At 44.8% G+C, this 26,766-nt stretch overlaps 1 protein-coding gene across 3 annotated transcripts in view; it reads right to left on the bottom strand.

The window, feature by feature from the left end:
* The window catches only part of NPAS2 (neuronal PAS domain protein 2), a 129,337-nt gene that overhangs the window by 26,495 nt on the left and 76,076 nt on the right, over window positions 1-26,766 (bottom strand). For all 3 annotated transcript variants that reach the window (XM_016157254.2, XM_016157255.2, XM_036224032.1), the window contains 6 exons: window positions 23,374-23,465; window positions 18,755-18,844; window positions 11,892-12,012; window positions 10,851-10,964; window positions 1,188-1,306; window positions 428-510 (listed from right to left, as the gene is read on the bottom strand). In XM_016157254.2, the coding sequence (XP_016012740.2) occupies window positions 428-510; window positions 1,188-1,306; window positions 10,851-10,964; window positions 11,892-12,012; window positions 18,755-18,844; window positions 23,374-23,465 (619 nt within the window). The remainder of the gene's footprint in view (window positions 1-427; window positions 511-1,187; window positions 1,307-10,850; window positions 10,965-11,891; window positions 12,013-18,754; window positions 18,845-23,373; window positions 23,466-26,766) is intronic.

Below are 26,766 nucleotides of genomic sequence, written 5' to 3'. Positions count from 1 at the left end.
GGGTGGGGGGCAGAGATTGCTAGTTCTTAAACTGTGACAAATGTTAAAAAAAGAAAGAAGATTGAGCTAAGGAGACAAAAGGGTGTTGAAAGAAATGAGATGAGAGGTTGCGCTCACTTTCACTGCTGACTTCCTGGGAGCTGGAGAGGGTCCCAGTGGGGCAGGGGTTTGAGATGGGTTGTATCCCAAAGATGTCTGAGCTGCAGCATCTGGCTCTCCTGAAATGGTCTGACACAGACACAGAACGGATGCCAGGTGCAGCAAATGCAGCAGAAGGAAAGCCTTGGCTGAGACCTACTTCTTCTGCCAGGAAGTTCTTCTCCTTGAAGGGCCCAGACCCAACCTTTCTCTCCCCAGGAGAGTGCGGCTCATTTCAAACCAATGCTTGAAAAGGACCCAACCCAAACATGTCTTTCTTTTCACAAACCTGTGATCCAGAAATAAAAATTTCCATTCCAAGCTATGCCTTGAAGTGAATTCCTCTAAAGGTTCATCAACTATGCACATTTCCTGTGTTAAAAGGGAAAAAAAGTACAAAAAAGGTGTTGCTTAGGGTGCCAGATGCTCCCCCCAGAGCTGTTCAAGAATGCTTGGTGGGTAACATAAGTTAACATTGTTTAGAGTGAGTCTTCAAGTTCTGTTGGACTGAAACTCATCCTCTGTAGCTAATTTCATATTAGCTGATACTAAATTTATTTCACAAGCTGGGGAAAAATTACGCGGAGCCAAAATGTCACACCACTCCTTTCCCAATATCTTGAAGTGTGGTAAACATGTGGAAAATGGCTTTTCATCTGCATTTGAATTATTCATTTTACCTGACATTATGCTATAGAGTTAAAGAAACAGCAGATGAGTGCATTCAGACAAACCTTTAGTCTCACACACAGTTCTCACCTCTGCCTGCCACGAGTGGGGTTAATGTCGGCAGGAAAGGTAGGAAAGTTTACAGAATTCTAAAGCAGGCTAAAGTGGTGCTGCCTTCAAACAACACAGCTCTCGGGAAACCGGAGTGAGGGGAGCGAGCCTATGGGCCATCACAGGTACAGAAACCAGACATTTAAAATTTTCAGTCAGTGTCAATGCCCTTGATTTTATTCTTTCTCATAATGACAATTAATTAAATATAACTAAATGAGACTCGACTGTGACAGTTCCATAGGGTAAATTCTGTCCCAAGTACTTGCCTTTAAGAATTGTGGTGTCGCCAGGCGAACAGTAGCGATGAAGCAGACCTCCTTTGCAAGTGGCACCCGGCAAGGCCTTGAAAGGGCACTGTCAAAGCCGTTACAGGTGGGGCTAGGCACTGAGGGAGGGAAGGGACACAGGTGAGCCCTGGCTGTTGCTGTCACAGCAGCCAACCCGCCTGCATTACTGTGAGCCAGCCCCATTATCAGGATTTCATTATTAACTCCTTTAATTCTTACAACGACTCAGCAAGCGGCATGACTATCATCTCCACTGCATAGGAAACTGAGGCACAGATGGTGAGGTAACCTGCACACGGCCAAACAGAGCTGGAATTCAAATCAGTGCACTACTCTTCCTCTCACTTGCATGCTCTTACAGCCACTTAGATTACTGTGCTGGGAAAACATTCTATAAAATGACAACCTCATTCTGTAGTACGAGCCTGAATACTCTTTCCAGGCAGGGTTTTAAGAGTGATTTAGTTCCTAGTCCAACAACGTTTCTAATACCATTTTTCCAGGGAAAGTAGTGGTGTCCTGGCACATGCTAATCCTCTCCCACTCCTGGCCCTGGTGTGGCACACCTGGTGTTCAAGGGCTTCTCACCGATTCCCAGGACCTTCCACATGGCTGCACAGTCCCTTCCCAGAGCAGCTAAGTCACTGGGTGAAGTCCGGGCACTGGCACGTTTAAGAGCTCCCAGGTTTACTAACGAGCAGCCAGGGTCGAGGATCAATCACCTCTCTGCTTTTTAAAAGTGATTATATCCTCTACATTCTTGAACTTGTCGATTAAAAGTTATGTTTTCCAATTTGAGAATATATAAATGTCAAGAAAATGCATTCTATGATAAAATCTGCAAGACTCTTTGGATTTTAACTTACCAATAATTTCTTATCTCATATGTTTATAGATTCCTGAGTGATTCACTAATGTGGTCTTCCGTCCACAAAGATGAATAAATTTATTTTGCCAAATGTATTCTCTGATGCATTCGCTTAAGAAACCCAGCAATGTTTCCAGATATGACCATAAAGTGGGTAAAAGCGTGGGCTCAAGAGAGTTTGCGCCCATTATTAGTTAGCTTAGATCATTGCAGATTAATGTGTAGGATGAGCCAGGAATCTTATCAAGGGATAAGAAAACAATTCCACATAAGGATAGTGTCTCTAGATGTGAATGTCTGTGTAATTAAAAAAGAAAAAGAGACATCGAAAAATTTCCCAGATGTGAAATATCCTCTCTGCTAGAATCTGAGCAACATTACCAGCCAGATAACAACTTAATAAAATGTTCCCTTCTCTTTAAGAATTTCAAGATCTTCCAAGCAAATTTCTAAGGACTGCTCAAGAATTTAAAACAAAGTGTTTAATCTGCCTCTGAACCATAAGCCTTATTTGAATGACCCTTTCTGCTACTGAATTCATGCACCCTGTAAGTAAGTTCCTTCCTGGGAGGTTTACTGGGAAGAAGACAGGGGAACAGATCTTGGAGTGTGGTGCAGGTAATACCAGCCCCTAATAACTTCTTAAAGAAGCAGGGAGGGATGTGGATTGTGGCAATTTCATGGATATTCTCCAGAGCTTCCTATTGGCCTGGATGCCTTCCAGTGTTGTTTTATCAGTCCTTTTATAACTTCTAAAGTGTTAAAGATGAAAATGCACCCTGCAAGGGAAATTCCATAATTGCTTGTAGCCTACACTTGATAAGCTAGATCTTTTACAGAGGAGCCCAGAACCCAGCAAATGCCTCTTCTAAACAAGCTTTTCCCCTAAAACCTGAAGCATCTGAGGGCTTGATCAAAGGTGATAGAAAATTAAGGATGAAAGTTGTAACAGAGGCCAAGGGGAAAATCTTGGGGAGAAATATGAGGAAGAAGCTACTTTTAAACATTTTGCCAATTGCATTTGAAATGAATTTCACTTTCTGAGTGAGCCTTCTTGCACATTGTAGAGTCTGTGGGCAAACTGCTCCCTGGGACTTCAGAGTAATATTCAGTGCTTAGAATAACTTCTTGGGCACTTCTTATCCCCAGGTAGTTTAGAAACATTAATTAAGAATTTAATTAGTTGTTTCAATTTAAGTAATAGAAAAAATATATCTAATTACAACTGGCTTCCTGAGCCTCTCAGGATAAACCATTCGATGCAGGCACAGCTTGTTAAGGGTGGAAAATTTTCAAATGGCCAACTTCTGCTTCCATTGTTTAATGTTAAACAGAGTGTAGTTCTAGGAGATATTCTGTGCAAAGATATGCTAATGTTAGGGGTGTAGTTATCCTGTGTAAAGATATGTTAATGGCCAGCCTCTACTTCTGTAAACCTGCTTGCTTGCTCGAGGGGTTTTTGGGGCTTTTTAAGCAATCTCTTCTGGAGGCTCGGGGCTGATTCGCTAGTGGGGAGAGTCAGTCTCTGGCCGCTAATAAAGGCTCATAATTAATCTCAATTGGCTCCGTGGGTCTTAAATTTGATCGCACCACAACAAGCTGTCTTATTAGATCTCCGACCACTTAGAGACTTCTCCTTTCTCTGTCCCTCAGACACACACACACAGCACTTGCAACAGAGATAAAAGTGATTACTTCTTGCTACTCTCTCCACCCCGCCCCGCCCTTCTCTTGCCTGCCAGAGTCATCTTCCTTACAATTGCCCTTACTCCTGCCCATAGCTAAAGAGACAGCCTCCCCCATGGCAGGCGCTGGGTCTAGTTCTGTCTCCGGTTCTGAGCAGGCATTTTGCACACAACAGGTGCTAACGTGTGTTTATGGAATGACTCACAAGACGACCTTCTATCTCACATCCAAGCCGCATCCTAAGGCCCAGTTTGGGAAGAGACCTTCTGATCCCTACCAGCGACTAATAGCACAGACCTTGAGATCCTGGGGGCCAGCTGGTGGCTGACTGGCTACAGGTGGGTCCCTCTGGTACTCAGGCTTGCTCACTACCCTCCTGAGGTTGTCAACACTGAGGTTATCAGAAGGACACCTGGGCAAGCTCTGTTCCAGATCAGCCCACAGCCATCACCAGTCTGTGGAAGACGCGGGAGGACTAGTCGTGGACCTCATACCCAGATAGATGACAGATGGAGCTCCGTTTTCAATCTTCCTATTAAAAGGGTCCATGGAATTTCTAGGTACCCCTCTTTGCTCCCAAACCTTTCATCACAGTCTCTAATTTCAGAGACCCTGAAAGAATGTGGCCTTGGGCTGGCATTCCTGGGATTCTAAAATGAAGAGAGCCCCAAGGTTGTCCTGTGGATTAGAATGACAAATGTCTGTCTCGTTTGGCACCCAGCATTCACTGGCTTCCAAATCAGTGATGACATGCAGATAAGGAGGGTCAGAAGGGCAGGGAGAGCTCAGATGGGCAAGAACTTGTTTCCAAAGGGGTAGGAAAGAGTAGGGAAGGAGCAAGGATGGTGACAGTGAATCTCAGCCAACAGCAGGGAGTAGAAGGACACAGAGAAAGGAATAGCAACGCCCTCCTGCTCAGTATCCTTCAGCCATCAAGCCTAAACTATTAAGTATTCTGATCAGAGATGGCCTGCTTATGATGAACTGAGTTGCAACAGCTGTAGGAAAACACTAATAGTACACAGGGAGAGTGATAAATAGCTTTCTTAGCACCTTTTGGAACAAATGACAAACAAAGCAAATAGGTATCTGGGAAGGTGTGAAACCATCAATGAAGTTTGCTGAAGGGAGAAGAAATTCCTAAATCTCCCTTGTAATAAGCATCCAAAAAGGTATGGGCAAGAGTGCTGGCATGTTGGGAAGAAAAATAACTTTCTGCATGTTTATGAGAAACCATCTTCCACTAACTAAGCATGACTTCCAGTCGTCTCTTTTCTCTATTCCCAGCATGCTTTCCCTGGGTCCTGAGAGCAGCAGCATGGTGGTGCTGCCTGTTGTTTGGCCTGGGCACCACCTAAATTGCTGGGATAAAGTGTGGTTCTTTCCTTTAAGCCACTTCTGTTTGGCACAGGGAAGAACGATGTTGGAGAGAAACTGAAAGCCACAAGAGGAAGCTGGGAGGTTGCCATTTCCTAGATGAAAAAAGTAATCTGATGGGAAAATATATGTCTGAAATGTCTTCTTTCCTCTGGCATGCATTAATTAAAATGAGTACTTTGGGAGGCCAGGAGGTTGTAATGGCACTGATAAAATGCCCACCAGATGGTGGGTGAGGGTAGGGCCTAATTATTTGCATGGGCAGAGAAGTGAACTTCCTGCCATCCACATTTCCCTGTGCTCCACGTGTATAGCTTGTGCCCATTTTTATCACAATTATCAGACAATCCTTACCAAAGCTCCCCGCTCCCAGACCAAAACAAGCAGAAAGATGGCTGATAAACATACGAACATTCCTCAGTGCTCTGCTTCAGCACAGACTGCAGATACTTGGAGAGGTCGACCAACGCCCTTGGGTAACACTTCGTTCTTTATCCTCATTGTAATTCCTTTGCAATCTAATCTGGCTACAGTGAGCAAGGCTGGAGAAGGACGTGATGCTTCCTTGTCAGGATGGAGGGGACACTCTGACTCTTAGGGACCTGGGACAGTGATCAGATGAAGCAGGCTTCCTATGCTAGACTCACATCTGTCTTCATTCTCAGGAAGGTCTGGCTGGCCTGTGATTTGTTCCCTTAATGAGACACCTCAATGAACTCAGCTTAGAGAGAAAAAAAAACAAACCCAAACAAAGCCCCCAAAGCCAGAAAATGAGGCAACCTAGAGAAATCCCATTGAACACACAGAGTCAAGTGCTATGAACTGAAAGGCCTGGCTTCTGCCAGAACTTCAAATCTGGTCGTGTGGTTAGAGGCGGGTAGGAGAAATGAGGGCAGGGAAACTTATGCTCTGCTGTGTGGTTTCTGGAAAGCCCAGGGTGGAATGTTTGCTGAGGCTGACCCATTTGGAACCACACCAGTGACTTTTGCAACAGTTCTCTGGATTTCAGTCAGATGCACATTTAAATCCAAGACTGGGGAGGGGCAGCAGCAGCTCAAATAGAGGATGGCTTTCTTCCTAGCAAGGGTGTGTGGGGTGGGGCTGCAGGACTTGGGGGTATGGGGTTGGGGAAAGGCCCCATGGGCTCCTCTCTATTTCACTGGAGCAGTGAAAAGATGGGATGGTGTATTTGTTCAAAGCATTAAAAAGTCTGTCATGGGACAAACAGCCTGGAATGACTTCGTTTCAACTCCATTCTGGAAACAATGTGCTGAGCGGAAGTGGACCAGGACCTGTTCAGACTAGCTGCCCCAGTTAGCCAGCATCAAGGGGAAGGGTTTTTTGGGGAGAGGAGGAGATGGGTGGTCCTATATCCCGGCTCAGATTCCTTCGGGAAGGTTCTTGCAGGTTGCCTTTGAGATTATCCTAAAATGAACCACTTCTAAGAAAGCTACTTTCTTGTCCCAATTCCTGACACACATTTCTTCACATTTATTAAAAATCTAGGCTACAGATGTTAAGTCCTGTCTTCCTTCCCCTTCCCCCAGATATCTGTGGCAAATGAGGAAGCCCTAAGGAATGGCCAAGATATGCAAATATTGAAGTCAAGGAAAATTCCATTTTGCTCAAGTCTTTGGGCAATGCTTGCTGTATCTGCACAGTCCCAGTGAGGGGGGATGGAGGGAAGGTGAAGGGGTAGGTGGCATAATGGGCTGGTGAATCTGGAAATGTTCAATTAGAGAGTTTATTCTCATTAACAAGGATGAAAGTGCTTCTGTCCCTCCGCTCCCCCCAGAGTCTTAACTGGGCCTACTTACACTGGTCACAGGGCTAGCCGAGTCCGGAGCAGTGACCTGGGTCAGCAGGCAAGCAGAAGGGTCTTCATCTGCAGGATTTAAGGGTCACTAAATGCCCACTCTTCCCTAACGGGAGGCCCCACTCTCCATGTTCCATTCAGCTCTTTGGCTTAAGTAAGACCCCAGAGAGCCTCTGTTGGCCTTGGGCCAAACCCGTTGATGGGATGAGCTCTGGGCTGGGAAGAGAAAGTGTCAGGAACAGGTCTGCGGGGGTGCCCTCAGAGTGAGGAGCCTGAGTAAAGACATCAGGGAGCACCCAGAGGGGTTGGAGGGCTCAGAATGAGGAGTGGACAGAGGCCAAAGGTGAACTTTCCTGACCACCCAGTGCTGTTCAGGAGGCCTTCCTATGCAGACAGTTCACAAGGCACTGGAAGTTACACAGCAACTACCGACATAGATTCAATCTTTGCTTTGCATTAAGCCAAAGAAGTGGTGGGAGCCTTCTTGGCAGCTGCTGCTATATCCCTGGAGTATGCTTTGGAGTCTGTCAAGGGCAGCTCTGCTATTGGCTCCTGGGAAAGGCATGACTGCCCTGAGTGGGGCTCTTGGTCTGAACACTGCTTCTGTCCCTACCACCTGTGTGTGTCCAGGGCCCACATCTCCAAGCCTCGGTCTTTGTTAGCCTTCTTTTGCCGAGCACTTATTTGTGTGCCAGGCATGGACTGTGTAGGCCCAGGAAGGGGTGCCATGAGGCTACAGATTAAAGGCCACTGTCCTTTCCATCCCATTATTTATAAAAATGAAAGCCTCATATCTTGACAGGTTACAAATAAGAACACATCAGGCAATGCTCCATAAACTAAACAGCCCTACAGAAATGATAGGACTTTTCATGATGATGGCCCAGAGCATACATAGTTCTTTGAGGTGTGAGCAGGTACTCTACCATTCATACGCATTTTTCTTCTACATGTCACATATTTTTTAACCTGTGCCCTGCCTGGAAACTCGGGGAAATTGCTTTCTAGTTTCTATATTTGGTGCTTTGACATTTGGGGCCTGGCGGACCCTGGAGGATCTGCTTCTCTCAGGGTTAGCCAATTCCTCGGGAGAGTAAACAGCTCACCTTCTAATGTACCTTTCATATGAAAACCAACCAGTGCAGAGCCCATACCTCCACCACCTCCACTGTCTGGCTCTCACACTCAGGGCCACTGCCCCTCAACCCTAATCACCCAGGGCCAGGACCAGACAATGAGGGACAGTGCCCACACAGCCCTGAAATTATTCACCAGCCAATCCCCATCCTGCTTGCCCTGCCTTGCCCGTTTTCCCCACATGGAAACCACAATGAAGGCTCTTGCCCATGTGTTTTCCTGGTCTCTCTGTTGCTTGGCCTCTGCTGGTGCTTCCACATGTGGCCCTGCATGACGTGCTATGCCTGTTTCTAGGGATTGGTGAGTATAAACCCCTTCCTTCATGATAATCATTACCATGTCTGTGTGTCTCATCATATTTGATTTAAAACAAATCTCAAATGCCCTTAAAACAGCTTGGTACATGGATGCAGGACATCTGTACCTGTGCACAGGCACAGATGTCATGCACCAAGAGAATGCCAGGGCAGGTGCATTCTGCACCTGGATGTTTAATTCCAACAGATTTGTGAGAGGCAGCAAAGTACTGGGGTTAAGCATGAGTTTAGGGTTAAAATGGGCATGAGTGTGGGTCCCCCACTTCCCAACTGTGCACTTCAGACTTCATTCTCTTTCGCATCAATGTCCTTCTCTGCTAAGATGGGACGGTGCCAATAGAACCACCTCACAGAGCTCTTGAGAGGATTCAATGAGATGATAAGGCAAAGGCTGAGCCCGGGGCCTGAAACTAAACAAATCCCCCTAAGATGAGCTATTTTTATTATCTATTGTTCAGTGTTTATTGAGAAGTAAGCTTACAGAATCATATTTGAATTATATCTTACATTATGTGAAACCATATTTTATAGGTCAAAAATGCTTGAGTATTGGTGATTTCATAGAGTTCCATCTTAGAAATTCATTTGTCTCTGATGTTTTTTTCTATCTGTTATAATGCAAGTGACAACTATATCACAGGTTTTCCACAATTACCTTTGGAGACTCTTATCTCAAAAAAGTACCCCTAGCTTTGGTTTGTTCAACAGGCTCTGGAAAGTCACTCTGCACTCTTGGCTTTACATTTTCTACTTTCAGTGCTGTATGTTTATAGCAGTAACAGTCCCCCCTCACAAAAAAAAAAAAAAAAAATCACACATAATTTCCACACATTCTTTAAGGCAAACAAACACTGCCTCAACTTGAAGTGAAAATAAAACCTTGCTAGTTAAAAAAAAAATCCCAGGTATTTGCTATGAAGCCTGACTATTTCCTTGAAACCCTCTGAAATGTGATAAACGACAGGGAGATTCAAAGTGATATTCAGCAGCATCTTAATGAGAATTGTGGAGATGGAAATTCACAAAGGACAAAATTGCAGCTCCCTAGACAATCACAGGCCGGTTCATTTAATTAACTGTGTGCACTGTTGTCATGGGGACACATGGGAGCAGTATCCCATGATTCTTAGAGTCTTGGCATGCTGGGGGCCAGGGTACTTCCCCTTCTTTGCATGCGGCTGCTGCTTTCCCAGCAGCTGGCATTATGTCATGCTCACAGTGCACCTTTTAAGCAAATTCCCTACCACTGCTTGCATTAATTCAAAAACGAAGTGGTCTGGTAGGAGAGCCATAAACAAGAGTAGCGTCATGAATATTCTTAGCAAATGGCATTTTGGGCAGTGTTTCTCAAAGTTCATAATTTTTTGAAGCAGAAACCCTAACGTTCTTTTGCAATAGCACAATCCCAACCCCTACCCACCCCATTTCCTGAACTGGAATCTTCAAGCGATGTCTGAGAATCTACATTTGCACAAGCTGCCTCACCCCATGACCCACCTTCCCAGGACTGGCATCATATTGGGTTTCCTACAAGGTATCCCCAAGTCACTTACTCTGCCTGGCAGCCCAATGAGCTGTCGTTCACTATGTGTATGATTTGTTAGACATTTGTCTCAGGAGGCTGGGGAAAGCCTCTTAGGTGACTCAGAGTAGCTGATCAGGCCTTGGCCTCATCCTACTTTGCCCAGATTGAGGGGCCCACGCAAGGAAGCTGCCCTCCCACTGCTCCCAGACACTTGGGACACTGAGCGTTAAGTGAGCAGGTTGCCAGAAGGGCCCTAAGTCTCTAAATTTCTAGCATCAGGCTTGCATTCTCATTTTTGCAGGAGTCAAAGGTGAAACTGAGTATTTAGTTTAGTTTAGTGATGCAGCCAGAGCCTGGATGACTAGTTATGTGGGTAATCTCAGAAAGGACAACTTTCCCCTGTGACTTAGCCTGCCTGGTGATGACTGCTGGCCACTTTACTGTGCATTCACTGGATGAGCCCTAGGTACCAGAGCTATTAAAGCTGCTCACAGCAGTACTGGAAAAAGGAGGATAAAAATGCAGAAACCAAGGTTATGAATCATTTCACATGGATGTCATGTGATAGGTATCACAACGAAGCCCTGTTTGGCAGTGTGGAGGCCAAGCTTGCACGCTATTAACCGTAAACTGTTTCTCACAGTAGAACTATCCCATCATCCCGCAAGTAAATAAACGGATAATGTGCATTTCAGTGGGACTTTGTGCGCTGGCATAAACAGGTGTGGGAGTGTTCTCCTCGCATGGGAAATAACATTTACAAGCACAAAAAATGCATCTTGGGAGCACGAAAATATAAATGCAAATATGAAAAGCACAGATTCCCCCACCTCCTCGCTCTGTGATTTTTGTGCCCCCATATGCACGTTTGCATGATAAAAGACACGCTCGCAATTATATGACAATTAAAGCTTACCACTGTTGTAGGAGCGAAAATTTCCTACAAATTTTATGTATTCATAAGTTGGAAATTCCTTTGGGTTCAAGCTGCCTCTGAGAAGATGGCAATAAAACTCTAAATCGTTGTCAGCTGGGCCATTAAAAGAAAAAGGAGAAAAAGGGAATGTGAGGATTATATACTCCAGATAAACAAGTCATATCTTTGTGAAACTCATGGGGTTTAGCACACATGGACAGGATATTTTCTCTCATTATGACGGACCTTTGGACATGGTTTAATAACCTTTGCACCATAGGTTTTTTTCCTCCCCCCAGAGTTTAGAGGTATGTTGCCTTCCACTTGGACCCGGTTAATCTTCATTTGCTCACAGATGTGTATGGTTGGTTATGTTGGCATTGATTAGTTCCGGTTGCTTTCATGCAGTATATTAAAATAAAGCTGCTTGTATAGAATTGCTCTCTTTCATTTAATCTTTTTGCTTTGCTTTGAAATAAAATCAGATGTATAACAGGACCAATTATCCATGGAAAACGGACTAAGGTTTGAACAAGCATAAGGCAGCTTCACTACCTCCATGTGGTTCAGCAGGTACCATGGCCAACCTTGTAGCTAAGTTACCAAATTTCATAAAAACTTTAAAATTCTATAAAAAAGAAACCAGACGATACCCTCAGGAGAAGAGAATTTGGATTTTTGACCTAATTATTGAGTTTTCAGTTGGTTACTTGGCATCATACAAATCTAGCATTATAGCATCCTCCAAAATAAGCAGATTGTTCACTGATTTTTGCAGTTTGTTCCTAAAAGACTCTCATGTGAAAAAAAAAGAGGAACCTTTTATATGACATGCAAAACAAGTTATTAAACGTCTTACATATTCTGAACTCCACTTTTAGCTTTAAACTTAAAATATACCTCTGAGGATCTTGGAAATGTTCTGAGTCACAAGGAAAATTATTCTTAAAATTAGTCCTCCCTCCCTAATTCATTCTAACCTCTTTTCAAAAGTAAAATCCTTATCTTTATATCTGGTAGAACCAGTCAAGTTAAACTTACATTTTAAGTATCCTGGGGAGGGGGCGTCCGTTACAAGCATATGGGAAGAAAGCATCTTATATACTTCGGAATGCTCTTGTTCTGGAAGGAAATTTAACAAATTCTGATCCATGACATCTGACTGAAAAAGAAAGAAAGAACAAAGGTACACATTTAACAAAGATGGAAAACCAAAAGAAAAGCAAAATCTGGACATTCACAACAACTCAGAACTGGTTTCAGAAATGAAAAGTGATTATCAGTGAAGGCTCTCAATCTATCCCTCCGTAGGTCTGCGTCATAATCGAACAGGTCTTTCTTGCTCAAAAGTGTCTGTCATTTGCATGGGCCTCAGAAAGAAGTGAGAGTTAAGTCGGACAGCCACGCATTCTCTCCTGCCACACTCCTGCATCCTGGCCTGGGTTGTGTGGGCAGCCTGGAGATCAGCCCGAGCCCACCCTGAGCCCAGCCACTTGCCTGAAGGTCCCTGAAAAGTACACATGGCAACTTGTCTGGCCGTGAGGCCTGCAAACGGCTGTCTGTTTACTTCTTAAAGGTCTCTAATCAAAGGAATTATTTTCTACCAGTGCCTGGACACTGTGGCTACAAAATAAATACAACATCCAAGCTAAGTACCACACACAGTCCAGGAAAATGGTACTGTCTGTTATAGAAGCCACTGGCCACATGGCAACGGAGAGCTTGCAATGTGGTGGATATAGATGGAAGACTGAATTTTTAACTGTGTTCCATTTTAATTATTTGAAGTGAAATTTAAATAGCCACACATAACTAGTGGTCCCATGCTGGACAGGGCAGGTGGAAACTGACAGTGTAGGTAGAGCGGACAGGTGTGTCTCTGCCATTTTTTCTGGCTCCCTCAGTAAACTCGTCCCCTCTTGCAGCTTCAAACACTATCGTGTACACTTTTAAATTTGTATTCCCTGAGAATTCTCTCTTATGTACCCTGGCTTAAGCTTCCAACTGCCACTCAGATGCTTTCTGGGGACCTCAGATTCACAAAGATTCCCAATGTCATCATTCTTTCGTGCCCATACTTTCTCCCTCCCCTGTGTTCTCTGGCCCTGTCTTACTGGTCACTTGCCCATATCGGACACCCAGGTGGCTTCTGTGGCTTCTCCCCTTCCCATCCTCATCTTTACATGCAGATAATGTCCAAGTGCTGTGAGATATTCTTCCCTTAAGTTCTCTCAGATCCGCTCACTCCTCCATGCATACGGCCTATAAGCTAGTCTAGTCCACCACCACCTCTTGTCCAAGGAAGGAACTGGCCAACCTGATCTTCCCACACCAACTTCTATCTCTGTCCAGTTTGCTCTCCAGCATGCGCCTCATAGCAGATCAAGGCACCATCGTGCTTAAAACCATCCATGGGCTTGCGATCGTTTCCGGGACAAAGCCTAAATGTCTCAATCTGCTTTAGGGCTCTCACAACCTGCTATTGACCTGCTACTCCCAGTGCTGCTCTGCCCTGCACACTCTCTTTTCTCTAGTTTGCAACATTTGCTCTCCCATCTGGGCCTTCCCCGCCAGGCTGCACCCTCTGGCTGGAACATTCTGTACCCTCTCTTTTTGTTTAGCTAACTCCTGTGTATCCTTCAGGTCCCTGCTTTGAAGTCACATCCTCTGATAAGGAACCAATGACAGCCCGTCATCCAGATTGGTGCCCTTGCCCCTGCTTCTCTGGCCTCTGCAGCCCTCTGCTGCATTTGTTATGGTATCCTGCAATTGCTGGCATGTCTCCACCTAGACAGGAAGGCCTGGGAGGGAACTGTACCATTGTGGTAAGGTGAGTGAGAGCCCAGAGGTCCATACAGAAGGCTGGCTCTGCCCCCTCCAAGCTGCACTTTGCTTAACTGAACGATGAGGAAACTGACAGAGCAATGAATTGATTTGTGTCTGCTGCTGTAAAGGGGAGACATGCCGAACACTCTTAAGGGAAGTAAATGCTAGGCCTGATTAAGTATTTAATGGCCATTTATGAACCGATTCGAAGTTGTCCTGCTCATTCATGTGTTGATATGTGCATTCTGCCTGCCTCACTCCAGTGGGAGCTTGGAGAGTGGGGGCCCTGTCTTCTTTCCTCATCCCCATATCCTGTCATGGAATGGTGCTTGGCCTTCAGAAAAATGTGTTGACATGCTGACAGAATGGCGTAGCAAGCACTGTAACAGAAGTAAAGACAGGTGCCCGAGAACACAGAGCATGCTGCATTGAATCCAGAATGAAGAGCAGGAGAGTTCTGGGGTTGGCCTCGAGCAGGGTCTGGGGGATAAGGCAGTGTCTGCCAGGTAGCAGGATGCTCAGCTCAGTGAACCAGCAGGCACTTCTGTGCAGGGAAGGGAGGGGAGTGAGGGGGCGTAGGCTTCTTGGGGAAGCAGGGCTAGAGTGCAGATGACCTCAAAGGAGTCAGGGCATGATCCTGAGCACCAGGAGGGCCAGAGGGACCTAGAGGAAGGGAGTGCAGGAGCCAGGCTAGGGATGCTTAGAGTCTGCAGAGGCACAGGGGAAGGGGAGATGGAAAAGACAGAAAGAGACAGAGACCAAATAATGCATTCTACAGCATAACCCAGCTCACATTGGCTCAAAGCCACTGTGTGCCAGCCACTGCTTTAGGCACAGGGGACACACCCAACAGTGCAGGCAAGTCCCTCCTACCTTGTAGCCAGCACTCGAGGGGGCGAGAGGTAGGTGGACATGGCTTGGTGGCTGACAGAGGACAGGAGAAAGAGGGAAGGGACACGGGGGGCTCCCAGCTCCTAGCTTGTGTGTTCTCGTTTTGATCTCTATGGACAAAGACTCTGCCACGCCCTGTGCACCCACCACCCCCCCACACACACACTAGCTGTGCTGTCATCCCTTCATTCTGGCTTCCTCCAAGTTTCTTCTGATGTTTTTGATTTTATTTAAAGCCCATTCACTTTAGTTTTTTAGAAAATGACTAATGCTCACTGATGCCAATAATCTTTCTTTTCAAAGACATTTTAGATACTTGAAAATGGTAACCAAATAGTCACCCCAGGGTCTTTCCTTCAAAGGTCAGTTGGAAGCCCACCTTCCCTGATGGTGCACGTGGAAGAGTAGGGTTAGGGGCCGCCTGGCACGTCAGAGGGCTGTAGTAGACCTCAGTCTACAGGTTCTGCACAGAATAAAGAGAATAGTGGATGGAGAGGTGGGCGGTCGGCTGGGTGGGGCTGGGGGATTGAGGAGTATGAGTTAATACTTGGAAAGGCCTTGAAGCAAGGAAGCTCCTCATATGCATTTGCTATTATGTTACCATTATGCCATTTCCATGTGCTGAAAACCAACACAAACAATGATAATCTGAAAATGCAAACCTTCACTAGGGTTTACAGGAGAATAAATTCTATCTGAATGACCTGAACCCTGTTTATTAAAATAATAGCAATTTTAGAGCAAGGGAGGGAATGTGTCATCTACAGCCATCTTCACAGCTGAATCATATCGTTTACCTGTTGGAGGCAAGAGGGTCTCCACCCCAACTTACTGAGATGCCTGTGGCTGCTGTATCAAGAATCTGGCTCTTTTCTGAGTTTCACTCAAAATGCTTGTCCTAAATTCCAAATCACACATCTCCCATGATTTCTCTTGAGGCACCATGAGAGCCTGGGGACCATCTGAAAGTGCTGGGGAGACAGGAAGCAGATTCCTCTCTTCCCATGACCCAGCAGTACTAGTTCCCTTGCACTTGGCTGAGCTGAGAGTGGGTTGGGTGGATGCTCAATTCAGAAATGTCCCCGAGGGGTCCTAGCAGCTCTTGCTGGAGATCTGTGTTGGCCACCGTTAGAGGGAGCAATGGTGAGAGACCTTGTGAGAAGAGGTAGGGATGTGCTCAGGGAGGCAGCCAGGGCCTTGGTGTACCTAAGGGATTAGGAAGGTGAAGGTGTACTCAATATGCTTTCGTTCAGTTTAGATTTAGAATCAAACTGATAGCCAAGCAGTAATACTTTAAGATTTCAGGAGACTGTATAGAGAATAGCTTTAACCTTGGAGTAGTGAAGAATCAAGTAAGCTATAAAAAGTACCAACTATCAAGAATCTCTATTCATCATAAGAGCCTGAAGAGAGGAAAAAGAAAGCCACAAAATGAGAGAAGATATTTGTGACACATATACCTGTGGTGTAAGGTCTAAAATTAAGGTTTATGTTATATGCAGCCTTAAAATCTGGAGAATCAGGGGGCCTAAGTGAAAGTTCCTCTCTGCACGCCATCCCCATGGCTGATGCCCCCTAGCTAAACAACCCTCCTTTCAAGGGGACCAAGTGTGGTTTTTGCTTATCTCTGACTAGAGAGAGGGTTTAGTCTCCTGCCAGCCCGTGGAATTATTCAAGCAAGCTAATGGGGACCAGGGGACTCCTTGTGCTCTTGTTACTACACAACCTGCTTCTTACAGCCCCTCCTGGGTCGCTTGATTCCAGCATGCAACCCTAGCGGCCCTGTGTCCTCCTCCCAGGCTTGGAGCATAAGTGACTAATAAACAGCTATCAATCTCTTCTGTCTAGAGTCAGGTGTCATGTGTTTGGCCACTCCTGTAACTCTGTAGGGCACAGTGAACAGGAGGCTATTAAAACAATACCTGACAGCAGACTAGTGTCGAGAACATGGAAAGAATACTTACAAATCATAACGAGAAAAATCCAGACAATCCAGTAGGAAAATGGCAAAATACCTGAACATCACAAAATAGGTAATCCAAATGGCTAACAAACATGTGCAAAGACACTCAGTCTCATTAATAATTAAAAGAAAAGCAAATTAAACCTCCAGGAGACACCTTAACACAGTAAACTGACACAAGACAAGACATCTGACAGTAGCAAGTTCTGCTGATGTGGTACACCCGTCAGATGGCTGGCAGATGGTAACTTGGTGTATGCCCTGTGGAGATGGTCTGGAGTTGCCCAGTAAGGGTCAAGCTGTCCACACCCTACAGTCCAGCAGTTCTGCACACAATCAGTCTCTAAGGGATGCTCGCAAACGTTCCTTGGGAAATATGCACTGAATGTCCCCAGAAGCACTTCTTCAGGTTTCCACTGACATGGATGCAGAACTGCACACATTCCTATGATGGCGTACAATGCAGCAAACCTACTCGAAAGGGGCGCCCCAGCTCCTCTTCTTCCTCAGCCACCTCAGATCAGCCCAAAGAAGCTGGCTGATTCAATGGGGTCACTTTGTATTTCTTGCCTGATCACTGTTCTCCTAGCCTGAGACTGGAATTGACAAGAAACCACATCCCAAGGCCTTAGGGTGAAATAAGAACCAACCTCTCTGAGAGAACCAGCCCCCAGCCTAGCACTCTGGAAATGGTACAGGAAATGGACTGAGACACAAAGGTTAGACGGATTATGGCACATATGCCTAGCAGAGTGAAGAATTAGGGAGAAAAGGAGGGAAAGAGAGAGAAGGGGGAGAAAAGGAAGGAAGGGAGAAGGAAGGGAGAGGCAAAGGGGGAGAGAGATCTTTGGGGGCCTTAGAACAAGCTGCACTCGCCTGCCTCTAAGCTATAAAACACAAGAGACTAGCAGAGGAAAAATGTGAGTGAAGGCTTAGATCTCCACCAACATTATCTGCAGAAATGTAAAATGATGGGATGATGGGAGTGGCTTCTGAGAAAATGTGTGAAACAGGATGTGGACTCCTGGGTGATTAGCACACTGGGGTCATGACCCCAGGGGAGGCAGAGCTGCCCACAGAGTAAGGCCCTGCCACTCAGTGCAGGTGTGGCTAAAGGACAGCAACCACAGTCCCCCCGCACCTTCCAGGCTCCCGATTCCCTAGGTCAAGCTGTTATCCTCCTGTTCACATACATGCAACCCTTCTCTGAGGTGCTGGGGTGGGCGGGGCCGGGGGGGTCGGGTTGGGGATGGGTGAGCGGCTTGGTGGGGTTTGCTGGGAGAAGAGAGAAGAAAGGGTGTTTTGTCCCAATTGTCCCACAGTACGCTCCTGCTAGAGCTGTCATTCAAGGGAAGATAGTATCGGAATAACTAACCATGTGGCAGGAAATGAGAGGCTGGCTAAATGCCTATGAGGGACCCTCAAAAGTAGACCCTCCACCAGCCAGGTGTTCATCCTCACTAAGTTGGGGGCAAGTTACCAGAGAGCCAGCAATGCTCTTGCAGAGAGGAAGAAGTAAGATAGAGGGAAGAATGGAAGGGAAGAGAGAGGCAAAGGAGGAGGGAGAGAGAGCTCTGAGGGCTTTGCATATGCCACACCCACCCATCTCCAGGCCTCTGCCTGGCTCCCCTGGGACAGTAGATCCTCGGCTCTCAGTTGCCCAAACTTCCTCTTTCCCTAAGACCTTCCTGGGCCAAAAGCGTCTTCCCAGAGTATTTCAAACCCCAATCAGCCCTGTCACTGAACTTTTTCCACTAGTGTGAAAACTTACTTGCAATCTCAATCATGTCCCCCATGATCCCCAAACCATGCCCCAACTGCAGCCATCTGGTGGTGCCTGTCCCCCTACCTGGGTGTCCCTTTGCAGGAGAACATTTGTCAGCCTCTGAGAGACTCTGAGCTCTGCTACCTGTGCAGTGACCTTGCTGGTGTGGCTCCTGAGAGGGTTGTGAGGCACAGAGGATAAGGACCTGCACCCACGTCCCCCACTCCAAGGCTGGCCTTGCCAAGATCACGGTGCCTTGCTGTTCCAGCATGACACATGCCTGTTTCCACCTTCCTCTGGCTGGTCCTCTGGCCTGGGCCTGGGCGGGGGCAATCCATGAATCCTCCTCCCACACAGACCGCCACATATACCTGCACCACCCAGTCGGAGTTCTGGATGGTTCTCAAGAAAAGATAAGAATGTGTATGGGCAAAGCCTGTTGGAGGAGCAGAAACTCACCGGTAAGTGCCCAAGGAGCGGCGTGATGCTGTCCGAAACATAGACGATGCTGCCGTCTGTCATCACAGCGATGATGAAGCCATCTAATGCCTACGAAAAATGCAACAGTGAAGGCCCATCAGTCATACTTGTATGGCAGAAGATGTTGCCAACGCCAAGGACCCCATGCTGTAACACTGACTGCTTTGTAAGCCTTAGAATATTTCCATGAATAACCTCACAGCACTTTTCTGCCTGGCACACAGGATGGGTCCTTACCCAGAACTGGTCTACCCCAGGCAAAGTGCTTGCAAAAGGCTCAGTGAAAAATCTGATCCACTGGTATCACGAATCAAAATTTAGCCATGGAAATTATCTACGGAGTTTTAATGATAAATGTGCTATTGGGCTGACTCAGAAATACTGTTAAAAGATGTCAGTGATATGGTATGGTCCCCACCTCCTTGCCCCCAACATTGGTTTCAGTTCAGCAGTAACCATTTGCTAAAACAGAAAGTTAGCCTCTGGCTCCACTCACTGCCATAGGAGAAACACCTCCAAAGGAATTGTTTGTAAAGAAAGTTCACATTATTCTACAGAAGTAAAAGGTAACTACTGAGGGGGAAGTGCTGTATAAGTCAATTAGATCCATAGGTATTTGAGAATGTCTGAAAATTCATTCATTTAAAAGTTTTTACTGAGTGCCTGCTATATGCCAGGCCCACTGCTTTAGGTGTTTGTGACAGGAAAGGTGAAGGAAGTCAGGGTTTTCTCATAGATACTTCTGCCGTTTTGTTTTTAGATTCCTTATTGTAGCAGTCCCCACCTTTTTTGGCACCAGGGACTATTGCTCCTATGAGAATCTAACACCTGATGATCTGCGGTAGAACTGGGGTGGAGATGCTGGTGCTGGGGAGCAGCTGCAAATACAGATAAAGCTTCACTCGCTCACCTCCCGCTGTGTGGCCCAGTTCCTAACAGGCTACAGACTGGTACCTGTCCACAGCCCAGAGATGAGGGACACTTGCCTCACTGAATGGTCATGATGCTTTCATAAGACACACCTGTGAGCTGTTTTCTAAAATTCAGACCATGTAATTCAGCAGGGGTTGGGGTCAGACGCATGTACTGATGAGATGAGAGAGGAAAAACCAAGCACCCCTTACCAGGAAACAGATCTTCAAGGGAGTAACATGCTCAGGTGAACTGTCACTGTAAGCCTGTCACTGTTGCTTTAGTGACTGCATCTTTGAAAAACCATCTTCCCCAGATATGAGAATTTTTCTACTTTGCAGAAAACAAACAAACAAACAAATTGAAATATATACTTAGAAAGTTCCAGAAACATTTTGTATGCACTCAGCTAGATGGCCAGAAGGGTAAGAGTTCTTTCCAGTTACAAGGGCTTGGCGAAGTGCCCTGAGGCAGGAGCTGGAAATAGCCCACCAACTGTGCTCAAAGGGGCCATGCCTGGTTACAAGGAGCCAAAATGGGTGGGAGTTCCTTTCACCAGAAAAATTAATGCGAAGGTCATTTATTAATTTTATACTTACGTATCACAGGACTTAAGACTAAAAAACATACTAAAGTGCATGTCTTAAGTGGACCTCATCCTTTTGCATTACATCAGTGGTTTTCAACTGAGGGCAATTTTATCTCCCTAGGGACATTTGGCAAATGTCTGGAGACATTTTTGGTTGTCACAATTGGGGAGGGTGCTGCTGGCCTCTAGTGAGTAGGGGCCAAGGATGCTTTGAAATGTCCTATAATACACAGGATGCCCCCGCAACAAAAAGATTATCAGATCCAAATTGTCAATAGTGTTGAGGTTGAAAAATCCTGGATCAGGTTTATGGGTCATGGTGAACACAAAGGTACATCCTAGTAACTTTCATTTTTTTCCCCCTTAAGTATTTTTCTAACCAGTTTTTAAAATCATATATTTGCAGTGCTGGTGGAGGTAAAAGTTTTTAAAGAGGTGGGTGTGCCGCTGATGATAGCTGGACCTTTTTGGAAAAAGCAGATTAGAATACTGGGGAAAGTAGAAGCATCGCAAATTATCTCCTTGCACAAGTGAGCCCATGTCCCTCTTGAAATTGTAAAGCAAGTGGGTGTGAAAAAGCTGAAGGTATTTATAGATGGAAGATAACGTTCATTGGCTCCTTTTCCACCAAATGCATGAGAAGCACAGAGTTTCAGCATTAAGAATGCTTGCGATGGTTTTAGCAGCCCCAGCAGCAGCATTTGAGAGTGATTCAATAGGACAAGATTGCAAAATGATATACCCCTCTCAATGTAAAGGTGACTTTGACAGGAGATTCAGAAATGCCAAAATAGCCATAATGGCCCAAATTTTATACTGGCCACATACTAGTGGGAAACGAAATCGCCCCTTTCTGCCAATTCCTGATTCTGATGGAATGTTTCTTACATTCTCTGGGACAGCCTCTGAGCTAAGAGAAAAGATTGCTATAGCTTTTCTGAATAAAATTTTGAAACGCTACAAACTCTCTAATCACTGGTCACCAAAAGCTTTCCCTCCTTTTGAGTCTCCCATTTAAATGCTTGCAGCCACAGTCTTCACCAGCTTATACCTGACCAGCTTGGCTGGTCTGCAACCAAGTCATTTTTGTTCTTTCAAACCTCACAACTGCATTAGTCCTCACCCCACCCCAGAGTCTGGTTTGGGGTCTTTTTTTGAGAAGAGGGAAGGAAGAGGGATGCCCACCCAGGGTACCTGAAGCTGAGTTCCCTGGGGCCTTGATGGGTTCTGTCCTGGATTCTGTCCTCACTGAAAAAGAGAACCTCCAGGTTTTCAAAACATGGTGTCTAGATTTCGTGCATTCCCTAAAATGGCTCTGAAACAAGCAGAGGGAGGTGCAGGTGGAACAGAACAGGACAGGACACACACTATCAGAAGTTGCAGAGGAGAGAGTGGTGACATCATCCTGCAGGGGTGGGGCTCAGACCACCAGGGAGAAGACATGGAGGCTCTAGTTACTCATCACTGGGCTGCGTCTCCTGTTTGGAAGAGAAGACTAAAACAGTCCGCAATAAATCACAAGTTCTAGTTGGTGGGTTTCCCAGACTCCTCGAAGCTGCAATTCACCCAGAAGGCTTGTTTATGATTTCAGGTCCAATTCACTCATCGAGTATGATTTTCTTTAGATTTGCTTTAAGGATCTATGTTGGGAGCGGGAGAGAGTGCATAAAGAATATCCATACAAATCTAAAACCTTCTTTTTCTGGAAATTCCAGTCTTATAATTCTCAGCTCTACATTTCAGCCCAAATATTTTATCCATTTTTAACTTTCTGAAACTCCCTGGCAAGAAAAAAAAGAGATTGTGCTACATACAGGCTCTTAAAAAGAGACAGGTACTATAGGGTTATGTGTTTTAACTATTTTTCCCTAAGAATTAAAAGATAAAACAATTTATGTAAAGTAGCATAATGATGGATTAATTTAACATTATATTTCTCAAGCTGCTCTAAATGTAACATACTTAAAATGCGTTGTTTCTGGAGAATGTTCTGTATTTTCTTTAGATGTAGTTTACGTGTAGATTTAAGTCTTTCTTATGCAAATGTTTATTGATGTTTATATTTCATAATATTTGGAAATCTTCATTCTGGCATTTCCTTACTCCAGTACATTCCATTTTCTGCATACTTCATTTATGTATATTAAAGTTTATGTCAGTCCTCTTAGGCATATCAGATGAGATACAGAAAGAGTTACCACAAGGAGCCACTCTTCACAAACCTTGCCAGGAACCACTGACATAGAGCCAGCATCTCACTTCCTTTTGCTGAACTTATCTGTCCCAGTTTCCCTTTTTTCACTTAAGGACCCAGACATGCCACATCTGGAGTTCTCTGTCACTCCACTGCCTTGTCTACACACCTCATCCCCCCAGTTTTATCCCAAGTGTAGACATCAGAGCACCCAGCCAGATGTTTTTGTAGAAAGGGTTTCATCCATACATAAACATGATGTTGAGGAAGGGTGCTCATTCAGATCAGCCAGATTTCAGAACACAGCCCTGCAGTTGGGCGTGAACACATAACTTTCTAGAAGAAGAAACATGAGCATCATTCTTGGCCTGACAGGGTGTGTGCTGGGTGGGGAGGCCTAGGGTCATTAATGGTGACACCCACATGCCATGTTGATGTAATTTGACCTCCAGTTAAAAGCATAACTTTAAAAGAAGGCATTAGTTTTCAAAATGTGTTCTACTAAGGGAAAAAATACAATCTTTGCATTTTAAAGAAGAGATTTTCTGAGCCAAAATACAGAGAAGATATGGAATCTTTCCACCCTCTTTCTCCTCCCTCTATCTACCTCCAGCTCCACCTACCTGGTTCCCCCTACTAGGTATCCTCTGGCTGGGACACTGAGAGTGCCCTCCCCCATAGTTACTATGGTAACAGTAAAGTCACATTTAGTTCAGGGATTCTCACTTTGAGCACCCAGCTCAGTAGCCAAAACAAATGCAGTAGCATGAAAGCATCAGGAGGGTATCTGTTTCAAGACCTCTTGCCGGGGTGAAGAACAGTTGTTTACTTGGGCACAGGGTCTTATCTGGAACAAACATTTTGATTTGCAACCTATTAAGTTAATTTGATAATGTGTTTCACCTCCAACATCAGCTGCGTGAATTCTTCATTACTGAGGAAGGAAGGTTTCCAGTCCTGCTGAATATCACAGATTTCCGTTTGTGCTGAGACTTCTAAAAAAAACACACACACGCAAATAAGCTTTTATATTCAAAGACACCTAAGCATTGGAATTGACAAAGGAAGCACATGTTATTTCTATGAAATTCTGCGTAAACCTCTGTGTAGTTTAATTAAAGAAGCTAATATAAGGAAATATGTTACCCTGATTTCTAAGAACTGGGAACTTTGGATGTAATGGGCTTAAAAGCAACTCTTGATGTCTTCACATCCCTCAAATGAGGCTTCTGGGAGGAAAGTCCTCCACCCTCTCATGGGTGTAGTGCCTGTTGTAGCAGGTGGCACAGTGCCCTTGGATTTCTATATGACAAAGCCCATCATCAGTGGTTGGAGCTGGGTAGTTGCACCTATCAAGACACAGGAACAAAGACTGGGATGGTGGGATGGTCTTAAGCTGCTTTTGCTTTGGTCAAGGCAAAGTGAAGCACTTTACACATCTAGGATTTCAAAATTCCAGAAACATTTTAGGCTTGTGATATGTAGCCTACTGTGTTCATGCAGAATTGTTTTTTCCCTAGCATTTGCAGGTACCAAAGTATAACGTTGTTATCCAAATGCTACTTGGTTGCTTTCCAAGCCAGGATTTACTCTTCTCAAAACTCTTCCAGGTTAATCTATAGTTTGCTTCCTTCTGTAACTATCCTGTACTGAAGATGCTATTCATATTTGTAGATTCAGTGGTTATTGATCTGCACAGGCTTCCTTCAATACTCTAGTCCTTTTGCAGTTTGAAAGTGTTTTGTTTTATTACTAAAGTATCTATGATAACAAATAGCTCAAAAGCACTAGCGGATATGCCTGCTTTCCTTCAGTTTATTCTACATCTTTAACCAATCTTTTGCTCCACTTTATGTAGTAAGAGGTTTCTTTAGGAATCATTTTCTTGGTGCTAAGAAAAACCTAATTACACCTACTTTATCTCCCACCTCCAAGAAAAAACTAACTTGTTCAACAAATTCATGTGAAATGCAAAGTGTTCAGGCAAATAATCTACAAAGTGGGAGAAACAATGAAAGGCTCACTGTTTTGTTGGTGTTCTTGCTTACATGGAGCATGGAGAGTGCATTCTACCATGTCAGTGAATGAATTCTAATGAATTCAGCAAGTGAAGATGATGTGAAGAACTAAGTTACACATGCGACTCTGTAAACCTTTCGTGTTCAATCACTCAACACTCCCTGCGATGCCTGTTCTACCCAGATGGTTTCTTCCTTTGAGATCTCAGAAAAAAAACAAGTTGCTGCAGACGCTGTGGCCAGAGGCTTCACAGGGTGAAATGCAACCTGGGAAGCAGAGGCAGGGCCAGTGTACATGCCGGCCAAGGCAGGGAAGAGAGGGTACAACTCCAGTTCCTCAAATGGATGCCACAGGTGGACCACTCAGAAGAAAGAAGGACTGAGGATAGACAGGCTAATAAATTAACCCCATAAATGTCCTCTCCATTTTTCTAACACATCAACTCATCTGTAAAATTCTTTTGCCCATTAGGATCAAACTGTAGATTAATTGTCCAGAAGAGTCTTTCTAGCAGTCCAAATTTGACTTAGGTAGACATCCATTCAATTTATGGTAAAGGAACATGAAAAACCCATTTCTTTTACATAAGTAACTTTTCAATAATTCAGTATGGCTGGATACTTCCTAAATAACAGCATAATAATACTGAAACCAGCCATTTCATTCACTCTGTACTCCAACAATTTGATTATAGCCCTTGGAAGTTAAGACTCAATGCACAGCATATTTAAAAATATATGTTAGATCTAATGTCTCAAAGCAAGTAAAATATATATTAAACTGGGAAATAAAATTCAGTATCATAATCATGTCTCCACTGGCATTTGATGTGACCAGTATAACATTTTATGGCAAAATGATGCAATTAACAGGTGACTCCCCAAATTCTACTATAGTATAAATTGTAGATGTGTCCGAGAGCAGCAGTCTCCAACCTTTTTGGCACCAGGGACAGGGGCTTCTATGAAACCCTAATGCCTGATGATCTAAAGTGTTGCTGAGGTGGTGATGCTAGCACTGGCGAGAGGCTGCGAATACAGATGAAGCTTCTCTAGCTCACCCACTGCTAACCTCTTTCTGTGCAGCTCAGCTCCTAACAGGACACAGACCGGTACTGGAGTTGGGAACCCACGTCCTAAAGTGCTCATCACCTCATGCGCCTGGTATGCTAGAATAAGGAGTGGTGGTATGTCTTAGGGCTGTATGTGGTCAAAGAAAAGTCTGGAAAAAAGGGGCAGAAGCTCTGTGCTGCCAAACAGGACATATCACCTCATTCTGCAGTCTTTTCCACCCCACCCCTATCCATTAAAGCCAACACACTGAAGGGGCACGAATAAGGAATGGGATTTGCTCTTGGAAGAAAATGACATTAAATCAGCTTGAGACTCGCACAGGAAGAGGAAAGTGTGTGGGTCAGCCTGGTCCTGCAGAAGTAACATTTAGTTGGACAGGAATAAGAATGTCCAATACACCTTGCTATTTATATAATTTAGGATTTCTCTCTTCTAGTAGATGACATACAATTTCTCTACAAAGAAACATGGTCAGATTCTCCTATTTGATTTGGATTACTTCAAAGAGAATAAACATAGATTCCAAGATCAAGATTTATCTCCTAAGCTGAGGGAAAAAAGGGATGCTTGAAAGATTACTAAGGAAAGAGCAAAGTAATTATAACTACCAGGACCTAACTATCTTCCTTATTTACCATGTGATCTCCCTTTAGCATTAAGGCAGAAAGCATGTCTAAATCTCAGCTACACACTGGAGTTGACTGGGGAGCTTTAAAAACAATAGATGCTCGGGCCTTACCCAGTGGTGTGACCATGAAAGGCTCTCTGCACCCATAGCAGAAAACTCTGCTTTGTAGCATTGTTCCACTACTGTGGTGTAAATACTACCATGGTGGCTGAACTCAAGCTGTCAACTTGATGTCAGCTGGCTTGCAAGACTCCTGGAAAGTTAATAATCATCTTTTGCAAGCTGAGCTGCAAAAGAGGTATGAGCTGGCTCCAACTCACCACTGGGGTTCTGCTCCTAGAAATTCTACAGTATAGATCTGTGAAGCATGACCCAGTTATGTATGGTTTTAAAACATCCTTGGTGATTTTAATGGGCAATAAGGCTGAGAACCAGTAGTCTAAATGGCCACACTAACAAAGAGCTATAGTGTGGCTATGATACAAATATTTATCAGAGCCCCACCAATCACATTTTGTGGAGAAGCTGCAAGTCAAACATTAAACATCAGGGCTCTGGAAACAGACTGCCTGGAAT

The sequence above is a fragment of the Rousettus aegyptiacus genome, unplaced genomic scaffold (assembly GCF_014176215.1).
Source record: "Rousettus aegyptiacus isolate mRouAeg1 unplaced genomic scaffold, mRouAeg1.p scaffold_m13_p_7, whole genome shotgun sequence".
Classification (NCBI taxonomy): domain Eukaryota; kingdom Metazoa; phylum Chordata; class Mammalia; order Chiroptera; family Pteropodidae; genus Rousettus; species Rousettus aegyptiacus.
This window is presented reverse-complemented; position numbering and strand designations above follow the sequence as displayed.